Source organism: Schistocerca gregaria, chromosome 1 (assembly GCF_023897955.1).
Source record: "Schistocerca gregaria isolate iqSchGreg1 chromosome 1, iqSchGreg1.2, whole genome shotgun sequence".
In the NCBI taxonomy this organism is placed as follows: Eukaryota; Metazoa; Arthropoda; class Insecta; order Orthoptera; family Acrididae; genus Schistocerca; species Schistocerca gregaria.
Window position 1 is genome coordinate 608,550,838 of NC_064920.1, and position 23,425 is coordinate 608,574,262.

The 23,425-nt window shown below is 42.5% G+C and overlaps 1 protein-coding gene across 2 annotated transcripts in view; it reads left to right on the forward strand.

The window, feature by feature from the left end:
- Window positions 1-12,766, forward strand: part of LOC126358559 (serine/threonine-protein kinase fused) — a 171,092-nt gene extending 158,326 nt beyond the window's left edge. For both annotated transcript variants that reach the window (XM_050007560.1, XM_050007559.1), the window contains one exon: window positions 12,519-12,766. In XM_050007560.1, the coding sequence (XP_049863517.1) occupies window positions 12,519-12,572 (54 nt within the window). In that variant the 3' untranslated portion in view covers window positions 12,573-12,766. The remainder of the gene's footprint in view (window positions 1-12,518) is intronic.
- Window positions 12,767-23,425: the final 10,659 nt, after the last annotated feature.

Sequence of the window (23,425 nt, forward strand, 5' to 3'; positions counted from 1 at the left end):
ACTTTTTTGGTTTTTTTACTCACAATGTGGTCATTGTCAGAGTAGATCAGGTATTAGCCAAACCGAACTCTCCTCAATATACAGGGTGATTCAAAAAGAATACCACAACTTTAGGAATTTAAAACTCTGCAACGACAAAAGGCAGAGCTAAGCACTATCTGTCGGCGAATTAAGGGAGCTATAAAGTTTCATTTAGTTGTACATTCGTTCGCTTGAGATGCTGTCGACTAGGCCAATAAAGTTTTTGGTCCCTTTTTCTTCGAAGGTGCTACTGTAACTGGACTACTGTATCTGGAGATGTTTGAGAATTGGCTGTTCCCTCAGCTCGAACAAGAAGCACAACAATTCATATTTCAGCAGGATGGAGCGCCACCACATTGGCACTTATCTGTCCGTAACTACCTGAACGTCAACTACCCGAGGCGATGGATCGGCCGTCAGGCAGCCCGTGACAGAGCACTTCATCACTGGCCTCCAAGAAGCCCTGATCTTACCTCCTGCGATTTTTTCTTATGGGGGTATGTTTAGGATATGGTGTTTCGGCCACCTCTCCCAGCCACCATTGATAATTTGAAACGAAAAATAACAGCAGCTATCCAAACTGTTATGCCTGATATGCTACAGAGAGTGTGGAACGAGTTGGAGTATCAGATTGATATTGCTCGAGTGTCTGGAGGGGACCATATTGAACATCTCTGAACTTGTTTTTGAGTGAAAAATAAACCTTTTTAAATACTCTTTGTAATGATGTATAACAGAAGGTTATATTATGTTTCTTTCATTAAATACACATTTTTAAAGTTGTGGTATTCTTTTTGAATCACCCTGTATTTTCTTTAGAAGTTTAGGTGCTCACAATCATGGTTTCAATTATTAAATCTCAGAAACCTTTCTTACTTTTGTCACAATGCAAGAATATAAGGAGAACATTATAAAGTTCCATGAACATAAATATCAAGGCTAGTAATCTGATATGGATTTTTTCATCTGCAGATTTTATTTGCTGGCATTTGAGCATGCAAAACAGTATTGTAGAATCCAATACACAGTCTAATTCATCACACCCGGTACTTGGCAGTAGGGCATCTCATAAACAGCGAAGCTGGTCAGTTGTTCATGTACTGTTGTGAACATCTGTGGAAAGTGGTTGAAGAATGGTGGCACTACGAGTAGGCAACAAGGTAAGGGACATCCCTACCCCATTAGAGGGCATAGTGGTCAGAGGCTTATCTGCACTGTAAAGAGGGATAGGTGGTAATCTGTGGCAGATCTGATGACAGAATACAATGCTGGAGCAGATACAACTATTTTAGAGCACACATTTCAGCATACGGTCTTGAACTTGGGGCTCCCCATCAGATAACCCTTGTTTGTTGCCATGTTAACCGAATAACATAGTTGTGGTTGCATTGGGCTCAGGGCCGTTGAGAGTAGGCCATAGATCAGTAGAAGAGTGTAGCCTAGTCAGGTGAATCACGTTCTTCATTACAGCAGGTTGACGGTTATGTCTGGATATGCTGCCATCCGAGTGAATGATTGCTTGAAATGTGCAGCACCACACAGATGCAGGCTAGTCAAGACAATAGTGTGCTGTAGGTGACATTCATTGAGTTTCCATGGGACTGTAATAGTAGTCAAGACACCATGACAGCTGTGAACTACGTCAACATAATTGAAGACAACCTGCATCCCTTCATGCTTAGTATCTCAGACAGTGATGGTGTATTCCAGCAGAATAATAACCCATCTCACAAAGCCAGAATTGTGCTGTGATGGTTCAAAGAGCATGATTTTTTTATTTAAACATGTAGAAATAAATAACAGTGGTTTTAGCCCTCTGTTGCCAGCACCAAACCTAATTTGATTGTGTATATCTATTCCAGTCATTCAAGTAGGCCTAATGCCAGTTAGTATCCTTAGTATCCTAGTTCACTGTTGGCCACAGTTTATTTAGAAATTACTGACCCAGATGTTTTGTGTCTTTCGACCTACACTGCTTCCCATTGGAAGCTTAAATGCGGTGTGATTTCGTGCCCCATATCACATAGTCAGCACTTGGGAGCTTCTTTCTGCAGAGTCATTGTGTGCAGGTGTTTCCTGAAGTTCACATGACCAGTCATCAGACCTGCCATGATGTTAATCTGCCTCTTGTTCAAGTCTAGGATTGCAGAACTTCTCTTAAAACATGGTTTTGTCATCATTATCTTGTCATAGTTTCGTTTTTCGCCCTCTGACACATTTATCCTTTTTATTAGTGATATGACAAGTTCCATTCCAACAAATGGTTATTGCCTATGCCATGGCTAGCCTTTCAGCTTGTTTGTTACTATTAATACTTGAATGATTAAGGGTGCAAAGCAGGTTTATCCTGTTATTTTTCCAAAGCTTTACAAGAGTTTCATGACATTATGAAACAATCTTTGATCTCATTTCAGGAGCTGATAGAGATTTCAGAGTTACTTGGCTGTCTGAATACTTGCAGACAGTATGACTTAAATTCTCCTCCATGCACACTCTGATAGCAAATATCGCTACCTGGAATATCTTAGCTAACTTCCCTAGAGAAATTACACTCCCTAGTCTAGGCTGTACCTGTATACCCCTGCCCCATCTCCATCATCTTTTCAACCCGTCAGTAAACCAGACTAGGTCATCTGAAGGATAGTGTGGTTATTTCTTCCACTGCTCTCTACTTCCTATTGTGCACTGAAAGATTTATTGAAGCTGCTGTACATTTTCATGTAGTCAGCCAGCATTTCCCCAACCATTCCTATATTTACCACATTCTACATCTACATCTACATCCATACTGCGCAAGCCACCTGACGGTGTGTGGCGGAGGGTACTCTGAATACCTCTATCGGTTCTCCCTTCTATTCCAGTCTCATATTGTTCGTGGAAAGACGGATTGTCAGTATGATTCTGTGTGGGCTCTAATCTCTCTGATTTTATCCTCATGGTCTCTTCGCGAGATATATGTAGGAGGGAGCAATATACTGCTTGACTCTTCGGTGAAGGTATGTTCTAGAAACTTTAACAAAAGCCCGTACCGAGCTACTGAGCGTCTCTCCTGCAGAGTCTTCCACTGGAGTTTATCTATCATCTCCGTAACGCTTTCGCAATTACTAAATGATCCTGTAACGAAGCGCGCTGCTCTCCGTTGGATCTTCTCTATCTCTTCTATCAACCCTATCTGGTACGGATCCCACACTGCTGAGCAGTATTCAAGCAGTCGGTGAACAAGCGTACTGTAACCTACTTCCTTTGTTTTCAGATTGCATTTCCTTAGGATTCTTCCAATGAATCTCAGTCTGGCATCTGCTTTACCTACGATCAACTTTATATGATCATTCCATTATAAATCACTCCTAATGCCTACTCTCAGATAATTTATGGAATTAACTGCTTCCAGTTGCTGACCAGCTATTTTGTAGCTAAATGATAAAGGATCTATCTTTCTATGTATTCGCAGCACATTACACTTGTCTACATTGAGATTCAATTGCCATTCCGTGCACCACGCATCAATTCGCTGCAGATCCTTCTGCATTTCAGTACAATTTTCCATTGTTACAACCTCTCGATACACCACAGCATCATCCACAAAAAGCCTCAGTGAACTTCCGATGTCATCCACCAGGTCATTTATGTATATTGTGAATAGCAACGGTCCTATGACACTCCCCTGCGGCACACCTGAAGTCACTCTTACTTCGGAAAACTTCTCTCCATTGAGAATGACATGCTGCGTTCTGTTATCTAGGAACTCCTCAATCCAATCACACAATTGGTCTGATAGTCCATATGCTCTTACTTTGTTCATTAAACGACTGTGGGGAACTGTATCGAACGCCTTGAGGAAGTCGAGAAACACTGCATCTACCTGTGAACCCGTGTCTATGGCCCTCTGAGTCTCGTGGACGAATAGCGCGAGCTGGGTTTCACACGACCGTCTTTTTCGAAACCCATGCTGATTCCTACAGACTAGACTTCTAGTCTCCAGAAAAGTCGTTATACTCAAACATAATACATGTTCCAAAATTCTGCAATTGATCGACGTTAGAGATATAGGTCTATAGTTCTCCACATCTGTTCGACATCCCTTCTTGAAAACGGTGATGACCTGTGCCCTTTTCCAGTCCTTTGGAATGCTACGCTCTTGTAGAGACCTACGGTACACCGCTGCAAGAAGGGGGGCAAGTTCCTTCGCGTACTCTGTGTAAAATCGAACTGGTATCTCATCAGGTCAAGCGGCCTTTCCTCTTTTGAGCGATTTTAATTGTTTCTCTATCCCTCTGTTGTCTATTTCAATATCTACCATTTTGTCATCTGTGCGACCGTCTAGAGAAGGAACTACAGTGCAGTCTTCCTCTGTGAAACAGCTTTGGACGAAGACATTAAGTATTTCGGCCTTTAGTCTGTCATCCTCTGTTTCAGTACCATTTTGGTCACAGAGTGTCTGGACATTTTGTTTTGATCCACCTACCGTTTTGACATAAGACCAAAATTTCTTAGGATTTTGAGCCAAGTCAGTACATAGAACTTTACTTTCGAATTCATTGAACGCCTCTCGCATAGCCCTCCTCACACTACATTACGCTTCGCGTAATTTTTGGCTGTGAAATTCCCTTTGCTTCCGCAGCAGTTTTCTAACTCGGTTGTTGTACCATGGTGGCTCTTTTCCATCTCTTATGATTTTGCTTGGCACATACTCATCTAACGCATATTGTACGATGGTTTTGAACTTTGTCCACTGATCCTCAACACTATATGTCCTTGAGACAAAACTTTTGTGTTGAGCCGTCAGGTACTCTGTAATCCGCTTATTGTCACTTTTGCTAAACAGAAAAATCTTCCTACCTTTTTTAACATTTCTATTTACATTCATTATGTTTGTGTGGTATCGTACAGATTTCCAGTTTTTTCCAGTTTTCAACCTTTATTTCTACGCTGGTTCCTCCATTGTAAGCCAAAGAAGTAATGGTGGAATGTCCAGCATAATCTTCATCCCAGCAATGTGTGTGCCATTAATTCTGCCTCTTATGGCTATCCAGGCCAATCTCTGCACCTTTTCGGGCTCCATAGTAGCTGTCTTCTTTTCTACTGTATTCTACCATACTATAGCCCCATAAATTATCATTGGTCAAAGCACTCTGTCTTCAGGCCAAAAGTGGCCCATTGGGACCATCCAACCGCCGTGTCATCCTCAGTTGAGGATGTGGATAGGAGGGGTGTGTAGTCAGCACACCACTCTCCCAGTCGTAATGATGGTTTTCTTTGACCGGAGCCGCTACTATTCGGTCGAGTAGCTCCCCAATTGGCATCACGAGGCTGAGTGCACCCCGAAAAATGGCAACAGCGCATGACGGCTGGATGGTCACCCATCCAAGTGCCGGCCACACCCGACAGTGCTTAACTTCGGTGATCTCATGGGAACCGGTGTATCCACTGCAGCAAGGCCGTTGCCATCATTGGTCAAAGATGCCAGTTTTTTCCACAGGTACTCATAGTGCACATACGAGCACATTCTTTGTATAATCAATTTAAACTCAATATAGGAATATCAACAACGTAAGAAAAGACGGATTCCTACTTACCGTAAAGATGACACATCAAGTTGCAGTCAGGCTCGATTAAAACACCCTTACATAAAGCCACAGCATTCATCAGCAAAAGAGAGACCCACACCTTTCACACATACAAGCCAGCACACTTCACGTACACATGGTCGCCAACTTCAGCATTTCAGGCTTGAATGCAGCTATAATATGGGATGCAAGCAGCAATCTGGAGGGAGCGAGGAAGGGGAAGGCATGGTAGTGTATGGGTGGAGAAAGAGACGAATGCTGTCTAGTGGAGTGTGCAGGGACTAGACTGCCTACAGATGCAGCATCAGGAGGTTGTTGGGCAGGGAGGTGGAGAAAAAAGGAATAAAAAAGGAGAGGAGAGGGGAAAGGTGGCAGTTGCAATGGCAGAGGGGTGGAAGATGAGAATGGGGAGGAGATGATAGGGCAGAGAGGGTGGAAACTGTTGTGTGGAGGATGTGTATGTTACCATAGGTTGAGGCTGGGATAATTACAGGAGCGGAGAACGTGTTGTAAGGATAACTCCCATCTGCACAGTTCAGAAAATCTGGTGGTGGAGGGAAGGATCAACATTGCCTAGGCAGTGAAGCAACCATTGAAAACAAGTGTGTTATGTTCAGCTGCATGTTGTGCCACAGGGTGGTCTACTTTGCTCTCAGCCACAGTTTGGTGGTGTCCACTCATCCTGGTGGACTGGTGGACAGGTGGTTGGTAGTCATACCAATATAAAAAGCTTTACTGTGATTGCAACAGAGCTGGTAAATAACGTAGCTGCTTTCACAGGTGGCCCAGCCCTTGATGGGGTGGGATATACCTGTGACAGGACTGGAATGGTAAATGTTTGGTGGGTGGATTGGGCAGATTTTGCACCTGGGTCTTCCGCAGAGATGTGATTGTAGTGGCAAGGGGTTGGGATTAGGACTGGCATGGGTATGGACTAGATTGTTGCGGAGGTTGGGTGGGTGACAGAACACCACTTTAGGAGGGGTAGGAAGTATCTCAGGTAGGATATCACTTCTTTTCATGTGTGATGGTAGGTAATCAAAACCCAGGCAAAGCATGCAGTTCAGTTGTTCCTGTCTGGGATGGTACTGGGTGATAGAGGAGCACTCCTTTGTGGCTGGTTCTTCAGATTCAAATTCTTTATTCACCATTAACCACCTGAGGTGGAACAGGCAATTTACATGGATATCATATAACATTTTCCTTGAATAGTACCTTAAAGCTAAATAAGCATTGCAAATAATGCCCATAAATGATAACATACACCATAACATAAGATAAATACATTCAGCGACATCACATAATGAAATCTATAAAAATTAGTATCAATTGATTTTATATTCATAAATTCTGTTATATTGTAAAAAGGACTGATTAGTAACCAGTTAAGCAGCTTGCTCCTGAATCTACTTAAGTGAGCCGACTGAGAATAAAATTTATTAAATATTTTTAGACTGTTGATTAGATGGGAATTTCCTGTTCTTATCAGCCTGTGCCTAGGTATGTCTAATTTTGTTATGCCTGTGGTGTTATGGTGGTGTATGTTCTCTCTTGTTTGAAAATCTGCTACATTGTTTTTTTGCCTACAATGATGAAGTGTATATATAAAGATTAATAACTGTTAATATTTTCAACTGAATGAACAGTCGTCATCAGTGCTCTGATCTAGCAGAATTGCTCATTGCCCGTATCACTTTCTTCTGAATTTTTAGAACTTCAGTGATGTGAAGAGAGAGTTCCATATCAGCAGTCCATACTCTATATGTGACTGAAAGAGTCCAAAATAAATAACTCTGAAACATTCTTTTGTCACCAGCTTCTCAGCTTCCACATTAAATTCGTAACTCGAGACAATTTTGTGCAGATGTGGTTGATGTGTGTCTCCCACGTTAACTTAGAGTCTACATGAATTTCTAGAATTTTAACTGCTTTCACCTCTACTTCTTTTGACAATCCTAGTATAAAAAATCTCATTCTGGAAACATCCCCCAGGCTGTGGCTAAGCCATGTCTCCGCAATATCCTTTCTTTCAGGAGTGCTAGTTCTGCAAGGTTCGCAGGAGAGCTTCTGTAAAGTTTGGAAGGTAGGAGACGGATACTGGCAGAAGTAAAGCTGTGAGTACCGGGCGTGAGTCGTGCTTCGGTAGCTCAGATGGTAGAGCACTTGCCCGCGAAAGACAAAGGTCCCGAGTTCGAGTCTTGGTCGGGCACACAGTTTTAATCTGCCAGAAAATTTCATATCAGCACACACTCCGCTGCAGAGTGAAAATCTCATTCTGGAATCCAAGTATAATCTGTTGGTTTTTATCAGGATTGCAAAGCAATGTATTTGATGAGAACCAATTTAGTGCTTCTTCCAGGCCATCTTGCATTATATCTTGCAGAACTGATATGTTCTCATGCTGAGCAAGCAAAGTTGTGTCATCAGCATAACAAATAACAGTATTGGGGATACAATGGGGTAAATCATTGACTGCAATTATAAAAAAGAAGACCCCAAGGACAGAACCTTGTGAGACTCCTGTCTTAACTTCAAACAATTGAGAGTCTTTGTTTCTGACAAAGGCAAACTGCTTCCTACTGTTGAAGTATGATTCAATTACTGCCAATGCAGAGTCTTGTACACCATAGAATTTGAGTTTAGCAAGTGAGATATCATGAGAAATGCAGTCAAATGCCTTACTTAAATTACATAAAAGAAGTGAGGCTTTATTTTTATTCTGGAAGGCTGTTATTACTTCATTCACAATTGAAAGAACAGCAGTGATGGTATTTCTTCCCTTGTGGAAGCTAAATTGGGGATGGTGGGAGGATTGAGGTTGTGAGGGGAAGTGACACGGGAGATCTGTTTGTGGACTAGGTCTAAGGGATAGTGCCTGTCTGCTAAGGCCTTGGTGAGACTGAGCAAGGGAGTTTTTGTCACTGCAGATACACCATCCCTGAGTGTCCAAGCTGTATGGAAGGGATTTATTGATGTGAAAGAGATGATAACTGTCAAAATGCAGGTACTGTCGATGGTTGATGGGCTTAATGTGGGCAGAGGTGGCGTTGGAGCCGTCACAGGCGAGGAGGTCAGCATCTAGGAAGGTGGCATTCTGGGTTGAGCAGGACCATGTGAAACAGAGGGAACAGAAGATGTTGATCTTGTTCCTGAGCCCAGATTATGAAGATACCGTTAATGAACCTGAATCAGACTAGGTATTTGGTGTTTTGGGAGTCTAGGGAGGGCTAGGAAGGTTTCCTCTAGGTGGCCCATAAAAAGGTTGGCATAGAAGGGTGCCACATGCATTAGCAAGGGTGTGCTGCATATTAGTTTATATACCTTCCCTTCAAATGAGATGATTTTGTGGGTTAGGATAAAGTTAGTAAGGTGCATGAGAAAAGAGGGATTGGGTTTGAAGTCTGAAGAACATTGAGAAAGGTAGTGTTCAATACCGGTAAGACCCTGGGCATGAGGGATGTTGATGTATAGGGAGGCGGCGATAACCATGATGAGTAGGGATCCAGTCGGTAAAGGGTTAGGGTGGTGGAGCGTTGGCATAGGAATTGGTTCATGTCTTTGACATGGGAGGCTAGATCAGGGGCAATTAGTTGGAGGTGTTGGTCAATGAGGGCTGCAATGCTGAAATTCTTTCAGTGGGAGCACAATAACCAGGTGCAATGGAGCATCCAGGATTATTAGGTTTATGGATTTTTGGTAGCATTTAGAAGGTATCATAGGGGTGAGGAGGGAAATGGATTCATGGGAGATGTTCTGGAAGTGCCTTTGGCTCTAACAGGGACTGGAGTTTGTGTTGGACTTCTGGTATGGGATCACTCCAGCAGAGTTTATAGGTGGAGGAATCAGATAATTGGCAGAGGCCTTCTGCCAGGTAGTCACTGTGTTTCATAACAACAGTGGTGGAACCTTTGTGTACCGGTTGGATTATTGTGTCAGGGTTTGTTTTGAGGTTGTTTATGACTGTTCTTTCTTCTACTGAAAAGATGGTGTTCTGAGTAAGGGACTTAGGAGAGGGTGCTGAATCTAAGTTGGAGGTAAGGACTTCCTGGGAAGTGACCAATGGGTGGTTAAGTGGGAGGGGATGAGGATCATGGTTAGATGATGGTATGAACTGGAAGAGGAAGGGTTCAATGTTGGAATTAGGGTGGTTTTGGTAGGAGGGATTTGCGGTGCAAAGAAGTGCTTCCATTGAAGGGATTGGGAGAAGGAGAGTAGGTCTTTGGCAAGTCCACTGTGGTTAAATTTGGGTGTAGGGCTAAAGCTGAGGCCTTTGGATAGGGCTGAAACTTCTGTGGAGCTGAGGGTTTTGGTGTAAAGGTTAACAACGATGTTACAGTAATGTTTTGGCTCTCAATTTAGTGGAGAGTTGGTAGGGAGTTTTGGGGGATGTGGCAAGCTGAATAGGTCAGCTAGGCAGGGTTTAGCTGCTGTGCTGAGTGGACAAGGAGGGGCATTGTGGATAAATTAGGGGTTGGATAGTGGTGCCCAAGGTGGCAGTAGGGTGTTAGCCCATTGGATAACTTGTGGAGGTGGTGTTTGGAATGCTCCTCCAGGTGCTGGAAAGCAAGAAATTCAGTTTCAGAGATGTGATATATGGATCAGGGATTGCAGATTAGTAGTATCTTGCTGAGGGAGCAAAGGTGGTTCTGGGATGCCTGTACCATGGAGATGTGTTTTTGTGGTACCAGATTTGTGAGGGCCAGGGACTGGTGAAATCTGAAAAACTGCAGATCATTGTGAAAGTATGGGTGGGATTCATAGAAATGAATCTTTACAGTTAGATGGTTTGGAAGGATTCCATGGTTGAGGCAGCATTTGAAACACAGGATGTGGGACCGAGTTTTAGCTGGGGAAAGAGATACTTTTCTGGACTGCTACAGAAAGATGGAGCAAGGATCCATTGTGGCAGGAATGGTGTAAATAAAGTCTGAATGATGCCGAAGTGGGCGAAATAGATGTTGATGGTTGTGAGAATAGCTGGATAAGTGAAAAGAGGCATAAAGATGCGTAAAAAATTTGTAACCCAAACACATGTAGCAACATGCACAGATACATAAAAATACGCATAAAAATTTGTAAAAACACATGAAACCATGTAAAAGTATCCACAAATATGTTGAAAACATACATAAAAATGGGTGAAAAGGAACAATGAGGTATGGAAGAGAGAGAGAGAGAGAGAGAGAGAGAGAGAGAGAGAGAGAGAGAGAGAGAGAGAGTGAGTGTGTGTGTGTGTTTTGTGATAAGTGAAGATAGAGGAAGGGGGGTGGGTTAGGTCAAGGATCAAAAGTTCTTATGGCACGGACCAATGCATCCACCCATCTTTCCCTGCTCCTCTCCTTTTTTTTTTTTCCTTTTTTCCCCTACCTCCCTGCCCCACAACCTCCTAACACTGTGCGTATTGGCAGTCTAGTCTCTGCATATTCCACCAGACAGCATTGGTCTCTCTCACCGGCCGTACATATTTGTGCATATTTTTATGTGATTTCACATGGTTTCATGTATTTTTGCACATTTTTATGTATTTGTGCATGTGATTCTCAGGCAAACTCTGTTGTCATAAACGTATTCAACAGCAGGCCATTGCATGTAAATGTGTTGTAGATACTGTGGTAGAGAATTAAAGAATTTTCTGTTGGGCAATTCCTTTCACCTCAGAGAAGAGTATTTTAATAGAAACTCTTAAAAGTAATGTTTAATATTATTTTGCATCAGTATTAGCACTGTAATACCATAATGTTAAGTCATTCTGTTACATTGTACTTAAATGTATGGCTTTGACTTCTTTTCACAACCCTAAGCCCTATCTGTGCACGACATGTAACTAATATAGTGTAATATAATTTACATCCAACTACACCTGGGGCTTTTATAACATTATTCCACATCAGGACCGTCACCTATAAATACAGTATTCACGTTATGGATCAAAATCATGCTAAGTTCAAGCTAAATTGTTCCACAAATTTCAGGCTGTATATATAAAAAATTGTGAAACATATTTTGCTTATAATAGTCATGGTCATTTATACATTTTTTGAAAATATAGTACGGGATGTTACTTTTTTCTTAAATTTAACTAACCTATACAGAATGAAAAGACAAATAAGTCCATAAAAATGGACCAATCTCACTCCGTATTTATCTTGGTTCCATCATATGATTTATATATAACCAGAACAAGAGCTGGCAAAATATAGATCTTGTGGTACATCTGTAGTGATTATTCTCTATTCTGAACATGCACAGTTCAGTTATGTGAAGCGTCAGATTCTTAATAGTTATGTAAATGAAACCCAATTACCTGCCATATCTCAGGAGCTATACTATCTAATGCATTTGACAAGTTGCACAAAATACTAGTTGGCAATATTTTGTCATTTATATTTTGTACACTGCTGGCCATTAAGTTACAACATGGCTTGCAACAAATGTTGTATTGTCACAAAATGCCATATTGAATTTGTCATCATGATAACAGGCCCGGCACATGGCACAATTGTGTAGTGTTTCACTGTGTATATATAACAATCATCTCTCATTCACATAATCAGTAATTTGGGCAGTAGGTATTACATACTAAAGCCACATCTCTCAGCACGTCAGTGTTTGACAAGATAGAGGTGCTCTGTTTCTGACATATTAAGGTGAGTGGTTGTGCTCTACCCTTGAGGTCACCACGATGGTATCTTTCAACTAAATACCATGCTGTCCTGACCTACATCAATACAGAGGGCTTTCAGTTGTTGCCCTGATCAGAAAATTCTCCAGATCTCTCTTTTTATGGGATCCTTGGAATACAGTCAGTGTAATGCAGTGTATTGATCATGTGTAAATCATTTAACTCTAGGTAGCTTTGCAATTAAATCTGTCTTGTAATATTTGTAATAACGTCTAATGCATTTCACTTTGTCACAATCTTTGTTCCAGGCTGCAAAAGCTACTACACATGAACTACAGAAGCTGTCATTCTGCACTTCCTGAGATGGTATATGAGAGTACTTTGTTACCTGCCTGTAATCTAGTCCTGTTAAATCAGCTATCTACTCTAATGATTACATTAAGGGTACCTATATTCCACTGTTCTTTGAAAATAAACTGAGTGTGGTGATGTAGCCATTAATACCCTGGATGTCAATTCAAGATGATGGCACATCAAATCCTCAACTGACTGTCCAGATTGTGGTTTTCTGTTGTCTCCCTAAATTACTTAAATGCCATGAGGGATCCTTTGAAACACACAGCCAATTTCCTTCCCTGTATTATCGTAATCTGAATTTGTGGCCTTATTCTGATGACCTCATCATTAGTGGCCTGTACAAACCTAATCTTTCATTTTTTCCTTTCAAACTTCTTTGGTCATTTCAAATAAATAACTTGTGTATTTCAGAAAATGCACCACAAATCTAAGCCAGACTTTCAGTCCAGTTGAAATACTGTAACAAAAAAAGAACAATCAACCCAACAATGAGAATGAGTATTAAAGGAAATGTGAAAAGAACATGCAGTGTAATGAAGTCACTTGAGTGATTAATTTCAAGGTCTGAATTTCCCATCACACGCAACCTTTATCTTTGGGGAAAAAAATATAAAAAAGAAATGACATTATTAAGAGAGCATTAAATTATGTCTTAATTGTAAATAAATGGAATACTGAAATGGTTAATTTCTTTATAACTGTCTGTTGAGCTCCCATTATTGAGCCACTTCTACAGCCTAAGTATTTTTAAATATTCCTAGAGACAGAAGAGCTTCTGTCGACAAGTCAGCACATATTTAGAAAGGATTGCTCATTTGAAACTCAGTTTGCCCTTTTTGCACGTGATAGCCTGTGAACCATGGTTGTAGGGTGGAACATAATGCACCTATCATTGTTCAGGCATCGTGTGAGGTGAACTACGTGAAAGTTTTTTGTGAATGCCTTTATTTATCTGTGTTAACTGTTTGACTTGACTGTGTTGCTCTATCTTGAGACAGCAGACTCCTTTCTCAATGATGCCAAGCCCATACCAGCTCGAATCTCAATCACTAGTTACTACTAAATAAATTCTTGCATGTATTTCACCTCCATAATATACAGGTACATTCCATGATTTTACTACAGCATACAGCTTTAACATAGTTCACGATACATATTACCCTTTGTCATTAGTGCACTGTACTGCTTCTGCCTGCAGTGATTCTATGAGGTGGGGTGACATTTTCATGGAATAACTGCCACAGCCCAAAGGCATCTCCATGCACAGGATTCCAGGAGCCCATCACCCTTCCCTTGCAGATATGCTGCATTGGCTCTTGCTCTCATGACATGACCAAAAGAAACAAAAAATTTCTCAAACAATATGCAGTCCAAAAACAAACACTTGCTTACTAAATGCCATTATGACACATTCAAAAGAAACAGAAAATTTCCCATACAATTTACATCTGCATGATTACTCTGCAATTCACATTTAAGTGCTTGGCAGAGGATTCTTCGAACCACAACCATATTATCTGTCTATCATTCCACTCCCGAACAGCGTGCGGGAAAAACAAACACCTAAACCTTTCTGTTCGAGCTCTGATTTCTCTTATTTTATTTTGATCATCATTCCTACCTATGTAGATTGGGCTCAACAAAATATTTTTGCATTCGGAAGAGAAAGTTGGTGACTGAAATTTCGTAAATAGATCTCGCCGTGACGAAAAAACATCTTTGCCTTAATGACTTCCATCCCAACTCGCGTATAATATCTGCCACACTCTCTCCCCTATTACGTGATAATACGAAACTGCTCAGATTGCCACCCAAGTCATTTATATAGATCAGGAACAGCAGAGGTCCCAGGACGCTTCCCTGGGGAACACCTGACACCATTTCAGTTTTACTCGATGATTTGCTGTCTACTGCGACCTTCCTGACAGTAAATCATGAATCCAGTCACACAACTGAGACGATACCCCATAGGCCCGCAGCTTGATTAGAAGTCACTTGTGAGGAACAGTGTCAAAAGCTTTCCAGAAATCTAGAAATACGGAACCAACTTGAGATCCCCTGTTGATAGCGGCCATTACTTCATGCAAATAAAGAGCTAGCTGCGTTGCACAAGAACGATGTTTTCCAAAACCATGCTGATTACGTATCATTAGATTGTTCCCTTCGAGGTGATTCATAATGTTTGAATACAGTATATGCTCCAAAACCCTACTGCAAACCGACGTCAATGATATAGGTCTGTAGTTCAATGGATTACTCCTACTACCCTTCTTAAACACTGGTGCGACCTGCGCAATTTTTCAATCTTGAGATACAGATTTATCGGTGAGCGAGTGGTTTTATGTGATTGCTATGTAGGGAGCTATTGTATCAGCGTAATCTGAAAGGAACCTAATCAGTATACAATCTGACTGAATACTTGCCCATATCAAGCGATTTGAGTTGCTTTGCAACCTCCAAGGTATCTACTTCTAAGAAACTCATGCTAGCAGCTGTTCATGTTTCAAATTCTGGAATATTCCATTCGTCTTCCCTGGTGAAGGAATTTCGGAAAACTGTGTTCAATAACTCCACTTTAGCGGCATAGTCGTCGGTAACAGTACCTTCGGCACTGCACAGCGAAGGTATTGACTGTGTTTTGCTGCTTGTGTACTTTACATATGACCAGAATTTCTTCGGATTTTCTACCAAATTTCGAGACAATGTTTCATTGTGGAACATATTAAAGGCATCTCGCATTGAAGTCCATGCCAAATGTCGCGCGTCTGTAAATTTAGCCAATCTTCGGGATTTTGCGTTCTTCTGAACTTCACATGGTTTTGCTGTTGCCTCTGCAACAGCGTTCTGACCTGTTTTGTGTACCATGGAGGATCAGTTCCATCTCTTACCAATTTATGAGGTATGAATCTCTCAGTTGCTGTTGCTACTATATCTTTGAATTTGAGCCACATCTCGTCTACATTTGCATAGTCAGTTCGGAAGGAATGGAGATTGTCTCTTAGGAAGGCTTCTAGTGACACTTTATCTGCTTTTTTAAATAAAATTATTTTGCGTTTGTTTCTGGTGGATTTGGAAGAACGGTATTGAGCCTAGCTACAACGATCTTGTGATCACTAATCCCTGTATCAGTCATGATGCTCTCTATTAGCTCTGGATTGTTTGTGGCTAAGAGGTCAAGTATGTTTTCGCAACCATTTACAATTTGCGTGCGTTCGTGGACTAACTGCTCGAAATAATTTTCGGAGGAAGCATTTAGGACAATCTCGGAAGATGTTTTCTGCCTACCATCAGTTTTGAACAAGAATTTTTGCCAACATATCGAGGAAACGTTGAAGTCCCCACCAACTATAACCGTATGAGTGGGGTATTTATTTGTTACGAGACTCAGATTTTCTCTGAACTGTTCAGCAACTAGATCATCGGAGTCTGGGGGTCGGTAGAAGGAGCCAATTATTAGGCTGTTAAGTATAACCTCCACCCATACCAATTCGCACGGAGTATCTACTTCGACTTCACTACAAGATAAACCACTACTGACAGACACAAGCACTCCACCACCAATTCTGCCTAATCTATCTTTCCTGAACACCATCTGAGACTTTGTAAAAATTTCTGCAGAACTTATTTAAGGCTTTAGCAAGCTTTCTGTACCTCTAACGATATCAGCTTCTGTGCTTTCTATTAGCACTTGAAGCTCAGGGACTTTCCCAGCACAACTACAACAATTTACAACTACAATTCCGACTGTTCCTTGACCCAAGCAAGTCCTGTATTTTCCATGCACCGTTTGAGATTGCAGCCCACCCCGTACTTTCCCAAGGCCTTCTAACCTAAAAAACCACCCAGTCCATGCCACACAGCCTCCGCTACCCGTGTAGCCGCCAGCTGAGTATAGTGAACTCCTGACCTATTCAGCGGAACCTGAAACCCCACCACGCTATGGCGCAAGTCAAGGAATCTGCAGCCAACACGGGCGCAAAACCGTCTGAGCCTCTGATTCAGACCCTCCACCCGGCTCTGCACCAAAGGTCCGCAGTCAGTTCTGTCAACAATGCTGCAGATGGTGAGCTCTGCCTTCATCTTGTAAGCAAGACCGGCAGCCTTCACCAAATCAGATAGCCACTGGAATCCAGAGAGAATTTCCTCAGATCCAAAGCACACGTCATTAGTGCTGATATGTGCCACCACCTGCAGCTGGCTGCACCCTGTGCTCCTCATGGCATCCGGAAGGACCCTTTCCACATAAGGAATGACTCCACCCGGAATGCTCACGGAGTGCACACTGGATTTCTTCCCCTCCTTAGCCTCTATATCTCGAAGGGGCCCCATTATGCACCTAACATTGGAGCTCCCAACTACCAATAAGCCCACCCTCTGCGATTGCCCGGACCTAGAAGGCTGAGAACCATCCTCTGAGGTGAAACAGGGCAGGCAGCTGCATCTGGCTCAGCCAGAGACAGTACCTGAAACCTCTTTGTCAGATACACCGGGGAGGCTTTCTGATCAGCCTCTGGGGACGTCTTTCGCTGCCTGCCACGCCTTGGAACGAACTACCAATCAACCACAGGTGAGAGCTTAGCCCCACTGCGGGCAGCAACCGGGGCAACCACAGTGGTAGACCGATCTGGGGACAGATGGGACGAGGTTGACATCCCCGTGATACCCAAGTCCGGCTCCCCACAGTGGCGCCCATTGGCAACAGCCTCAAGCTGCATGACCGAAGTCAGTGCCACCTGGAGCTGTGAGCGAAAGGATGCCAACTCAGCCCTCATCCGAACACAGCAATCACAGTCCCTGTCCATTCTAATCGATGTTGAACAACAGTTACTGAAACACGAGTCCGTGCCTAGATAACGCAAGGGAAACACGCAAAGAATGTATGAACTGACCTGTACAAATGCCTAACGACTGCGCTACAATCTGCCTGAATTTACGATTACAGTAACTAAAACTCGAAATTGCACCTCCTATACGAAACTCACACGCAATTTAAGTAAGAATCAACGAAGTAAACACAGAAAAGAAGCTATATACATATGTATGTTGTGCAAAAACAAAACCTACTTACTAAAATTTCAAGCTTATGCAAGACCATGACTATCCTTAGTTGATTACAGAGACAGAAGGAGTAACATATCACTTTATAGAAAGATGTATGTTACCCCTCAAGGGTAACAGGCATGGTCCATATTCCTAGATTTCTGGAAATCATTTGACAAGGTTCTCCACAGCAGGCTGTTAACAAAAGTATGATCATATGGATTAACTTCCAAACCATATGAGTAGCTCAAAGATTTCATAAGTAATCAAACCAATTTTGTTGTCCTCAATGGTGAGTGTTCGTTCAGAGACAAGAATATCTTCAGGAGTGCTCTGGGGAAGTGTGATAAGACCAATCCTATTCTTTATATACATAAATGATCTGACGGGCAGTGTGAGCAAAATATGTGGCTGTTCTCTGATGATGCTGTGGTGTAGAGGAAGATGTGGTCATTGAAAGGCTGTAGGAGGATACATGGTGACTTAAAAATTTTCTACTTGGTGGGATGAATGGAAGCTTGCTTGAAATGTAGAAAAATGTTAAGTTACTGCAGATTAGTGGGAAAAGCAATCCCCTGATGTTTGAATACAGCATTAGTAGTGTACTTCTTGACACAGTCATGTGAATTAAGATTGTAAAGTGATATGAAATGGAACAAGCACGGTTGGATGGTAATAGGGAAGGTAAATGGTCAACTTCAGTTTATTGGGATAATTTTAAGAAAGTGTGGTTCAGCTGTGAAGTTGACTGCATTTATAACACTAGTGTGACCCTTCTTAAGTACTGCTTGAGTGTGTGGGATTGGATTAAAAGTAGATGTTAAAGAAATTCAGAAAGGGGCTGCTAGATTTGTTACCGGTAGGCAAGATCAGCTCATAAGTATTACGTAAATACTTCATTACTCAAATGGGGATATCTGGAGAGAAGATGACTTTTGTGAAAACACAATTGAGAAAATGTGGAACTGGCATTTGAATTTGACTGCAGAACAAGTCTACTGCCGCCAGCCGATGTGGTCGAGCGGTTCTAGGCACTTTAGTCTGGAACTGCGTGACTGCTACAGCCGCAGGTTCGAATCCTGCCTCGGGCATGGATGTGGGTGATGTCCTTAGGTTAGTTAGGTTTAAGTAGTTCTAAGTTCTAGGGGACAGATGACCTCAGATGTTAAGTCCCATAGCGCTCAGAGCCAAGTCTACTGCCACCAACATACATTTTGTATAAGGATCACAAAGATAAAGATTAAGGAGATTAAGACTCATACTTAGACATACAGACATTAGTTTTTCTCTCATGAGTGGAACAGAACAGAAAATGACTACTAGTGGTACAAGTTACCCTCCAGTATGCACCATACAGTGGTTTGTGGAGTATGTATGTAATGGTAGATGTAGCAATTCCATACTCAAGAAATTCAGTGATGTACCCTTCATACAAGAACAAACAATTATGGAATTGGAATTTAAATATTGCTCTTCCTGATTTTATGTTAAGCAACATCACAGTTGGAATGACACAGTGATGGATGAAGTGAGAGAATTCTCTTATGTAGAAAGCAATGCATTTCTCTGGTCCCCAGTTATTTATCAATTTCTTAATGGACTTTGGCCTCTTGCCTTATATAAATATAACATTAAATGTCAGAGAAACAGTTGTGTATTGGATACTTGAGTTAATTCTCATTGTTTGTTGGACAGAAAACACATGTTTATTGTAATGGAATAGTACAAGACAATTTACTGAAAGTACTGTCCTCTGGCAGCTTTGACCTTCTCATACTTCTTGGGGAACAAATTGATTCCACAATTAAAAATTAAATTTCTTTTGAGGTGAATTGCACTTTGAACTAGTTTTCAAGATTATTAAAAAGTGTCAAGTGTTGTTCAGAATGGACCGAAACAAATGGTTAATCAGAAGGGGAAATGTCTGTTGAATATGGCAGGTGGGCTAAGTCATCCTGTTGAAGTCTCTTTAAGGTTTCCTTCACTCAGTTTGCAACATTTGGTTTGGCATTGTCATGAAGCAGAGTGACTGTGTCATGTCTCTGATCATACTGTGGGCCTTTGTCTTTAGGGACAATGAAAAGACTGTTAGGAACTGAGCATTTGGCCAAAGAGCGCGCGCGCGCGCGGCGCGCGCGCACACACACACACACACACACACACACACACACACACACACACACACACACACACACTGTTATACCTTCACACAAGCAGGCACACCTCATGCACATACGACGGCTGTCATCAGACACTATGGCCAGATTGCAGCTACAGCCTTGAACAAAAGTAGCAATCTCAAATGGAGCAGTGGAGTGGGAAGAATAGCAAGATATGGGTGGGGGAAGAGAAGAGTGCTGCCTGGCAGAGCATGTACAAATTAAGAGGTGGCAGGACAAGTGTGCCAGATGCAGTGTTGGGAGGTTGTTGGGAAGACGATTTGGGAGGAGGGGGGAGGGGGATCAAAAACAGGAAGTGCAAAAGGAGAGGAGAAGAGTGGATAAAACATTGATGAGTGTGTCAGCAGAGACAGATATGCAATGAGGGTGAGGAGATGGGACAGAGGCAGTGGAAACTGTTGTGGGGGGGAGGGGGGGGGGGATGTGAAGGTAATAGGCTATCGTACATTGAGGCCAGGATAATTTCAGGAGCAGAGAATGTGTTGTAAAGATAACTCCTATCTGCACAGTTCAGAACAGTTGGTGGTAGAGGGATGGATCCAGGTGGCCCAGGGTGTGAAGTAACCATTGAAACTGAGCATGTTATCTTCAGCTGCTTGTAGCACCACAGTGTGGCCCGCTTTGCTTTTGGTCACGGTTTGGCAGCAGACATTCATCCTGGTGGACAGCTGTTTGGTTATCATACCAATATAAAAAGCTGTGCAGTGTTGCAGCAGATCTGGTATACCCGTGGCTGCTTTCATGTGTGCCCTGGCCTCTGAAGGCATAGCATAATCCTATGACAGAAATGGAATAGGAAGTGCTGTGTCAGTGTATTGGACAGGTCTTGCACTTGGGTTTTCCACGGGGATGTGATCTCTGTGGCAAAGGGCTGGGATTGGGAGTGGCATAGGTGTGAACTAGGATGTTATGGACGTAGGGTGGGTGATGCAACACCACTTTATTAGGGGCAGGAATGATCTTGGGTAGGATGTCTCTCATTCCAGTGCATGATGATATATAATCAAAGCCTTGTGAAAGGGTGTGGTTCGGTTGTTCCAGTCCAGAGTGGTACTGAGTGATGAAGGAGATTCTCCTTTGTCGCTGGTTGCTGGGGGAGATGGGAAACTGAGAGTGGTTGGGGATAAGCCACTAGAAACCTGTTTGCAGACTAGGTCTGGAGGATAGTGCCTGTCTGTGAAGAACTTTGTGAGTCCTTCAGTATACTGGGCAATGGTGTTATTGTCATCGCAGATATGTCTCTCCAGGTGGCCAGCTGTATGGTGGGTATGAAAGCATGATAGCTGTCAAAATTCAGGTCCAGGAGTTTGGAGTTTTGGGAGGCTGGTAATGTTTCCACTAGGTAGCCGATAAACAGGTTGGTAAGGAGGGTGCCCTGTGGGTTCCCATGGCTGTGCTGCACATTGGTTTGTGTGTCATCCTTTCAAAGGAGAAGTAGGGAGTGAAGGAGTGGTTGGTATTTTTGATGTGGGAGACTAGATTCTGGGCAATTGATTGGAGATATTCATCAGTGAGGGCCAAAATTCTTTCAGTAGAGGCACAATTACCAGCTACAATGGGATGTCCAGAATTATTGAGTTTATGTAGAAGGCTCGCGTAGGGTGTCATAGGGGTGAGATGGTAAATGAATTCAGGGGAGAGGTTGTGGGAAGGGCCTAAGGCTTTAAGCAGGGATTGGAGGCTATGTTGGACCTGTGGGATGGGATCACTCTGTCAGAATTTATAGGTGAAGGAGTCAGACAATTGGCAGAGGCATTGTGCCAGGTGGTCACTGCAATTCATAATGACAGTGGCGGAACCTATATCTGCTGGTTGGATGATTAGGTGAGGATCTGTTTTGAGGCTATGTGTGGCTGTGCTTTTCTCTGCTGAAAGGTTGGTGACCATAGGAAGGGACTCAGGAAAGAATGTTGAGGTCAGATTGGAGGTCAGGAATTTGTGGAAGGTGACCAGGGGGTGTTAGGTGAGAAGGATCATTGTTGAATGGTGGCATGGACTGGCAGAGGGATTGCAGGGATTGTGGGAAGGAGAGTACATCTTTGACAAGTTCAGCCTGGTTAAATTTAGATGCAGGTCTTAAGGTGAGGCCTTTGAATGATACTGAAACTTCTGTGATTGTTTCAGCTCTGGTTTAGTGGAGTCTTGGTAGGGTGTTTTTGGGGATGTGGCAAGTTGAGTAGCTCGGGTAGGCAGTGTCTGGGCATTATTAGGGGTTAAGGAGGAGGACCACTGTGGGCAGGGTAGTGATTAGATAGTGGTGCCCCAGGATGGCTGTAGGGTGTCAGTAGGTTGGATAACTCATGAAGGTGGTGTCTGGAATGCTCTTCCAGGTGCTGGACAGCAAGGGATTCAATTTCACAGATGAGATGTATGTAGGACAGATTACACAATAGCATTATCTTGCGGAGGGAGTAGAGGTGGTTCCAGAATGCCTGTGCTATGGAGATGTGTTTTTGTAGTACGAGGTTTGTAAGGGACAGAGACTGACAGAATCTGAAAAGTTGAAGATCATTGTAGAAGGAAGGATGGGAACCAGAAAAAGAAATTTTTATGGTAAGGTTGTTTGTGATGAATCTGTGGTTTAAGGAAAAGAATGTGGAACTGGGTTTTGCCAAGGAAATAGATACTTTTGTGAGCTGGTGTAGAGAAATGGAGAAGCGATCCATATGGTGGGGGTGGGTTGAGGAAACAGGAAATGGTGTAGGAAATGAGCATACAAAGGTGTTAGGTGTTTCTGGTGATGTTTTGATAAAAGAAAACATGCAGATATATGCAAAAATAAGCACATATAAATGAAAATACATTTAAAAATGAAAACACATAAAAATACTCGCAACAAAATATGTAAAAACATACAAAAATGTGGGAAAAAAAGGATGGCATGGATGTGGTTTGAGAATATGTGCGTGTTGGGATAAGGGGAGAGAGAGGGGATTGGATATGTTGAGGCTCTCAAGTTCATACGGCACAGGTAGATGTGGAAGATGATGCACGAAAATACATAGGGTGAGGGAGGAAATGGGGTGAATAGGATTAATTATAATAGTCAGTGATAAGAATTTGGGACATGGGAAACTGCACCAGCAATCCACATGGTCATCACAACCATGTGTTGTGTGCAATGCAAACCATTGATGAAGTGTGGCTCAGATGTCAGAGCAGTTGCAGTTTGGAAGGAGATGAAAAAACACATGAAAGAAGAAAATGGTCAGACAATGGTAGAGTAATGCATTACAGAATTGTAACAAAGGAAAGCATCTCAGGATTGTTTTATAGAAGAAAGGCTGTTAGACAAAATCAAACAAAGGGAGATCCATATTGGAATATCAACAATTATGAAACAGATAGACTGCTGCTCACCATGTAGATGACACAGTGAGTTCCAGACAGACTCAACAAGGAGACTAATACTCACTGGGATTTGGGGATTTCAGCCAAAGCCTTCACACACACACTTATACATTCACACTTCACGCACACACAACTGCTATCTTTGACTGAGCTGGCCAGACTGCACCAATAGTGTTGAACAAAAATAATAATCTGGAGCGAAGCAGGGAAAGGGGTCAGATAGCAGAATATAGGTTGGGGAGAGGTGTGTGTGTGGGGGGGGGGGGGGGGGGGGGGAGAAGAGCACT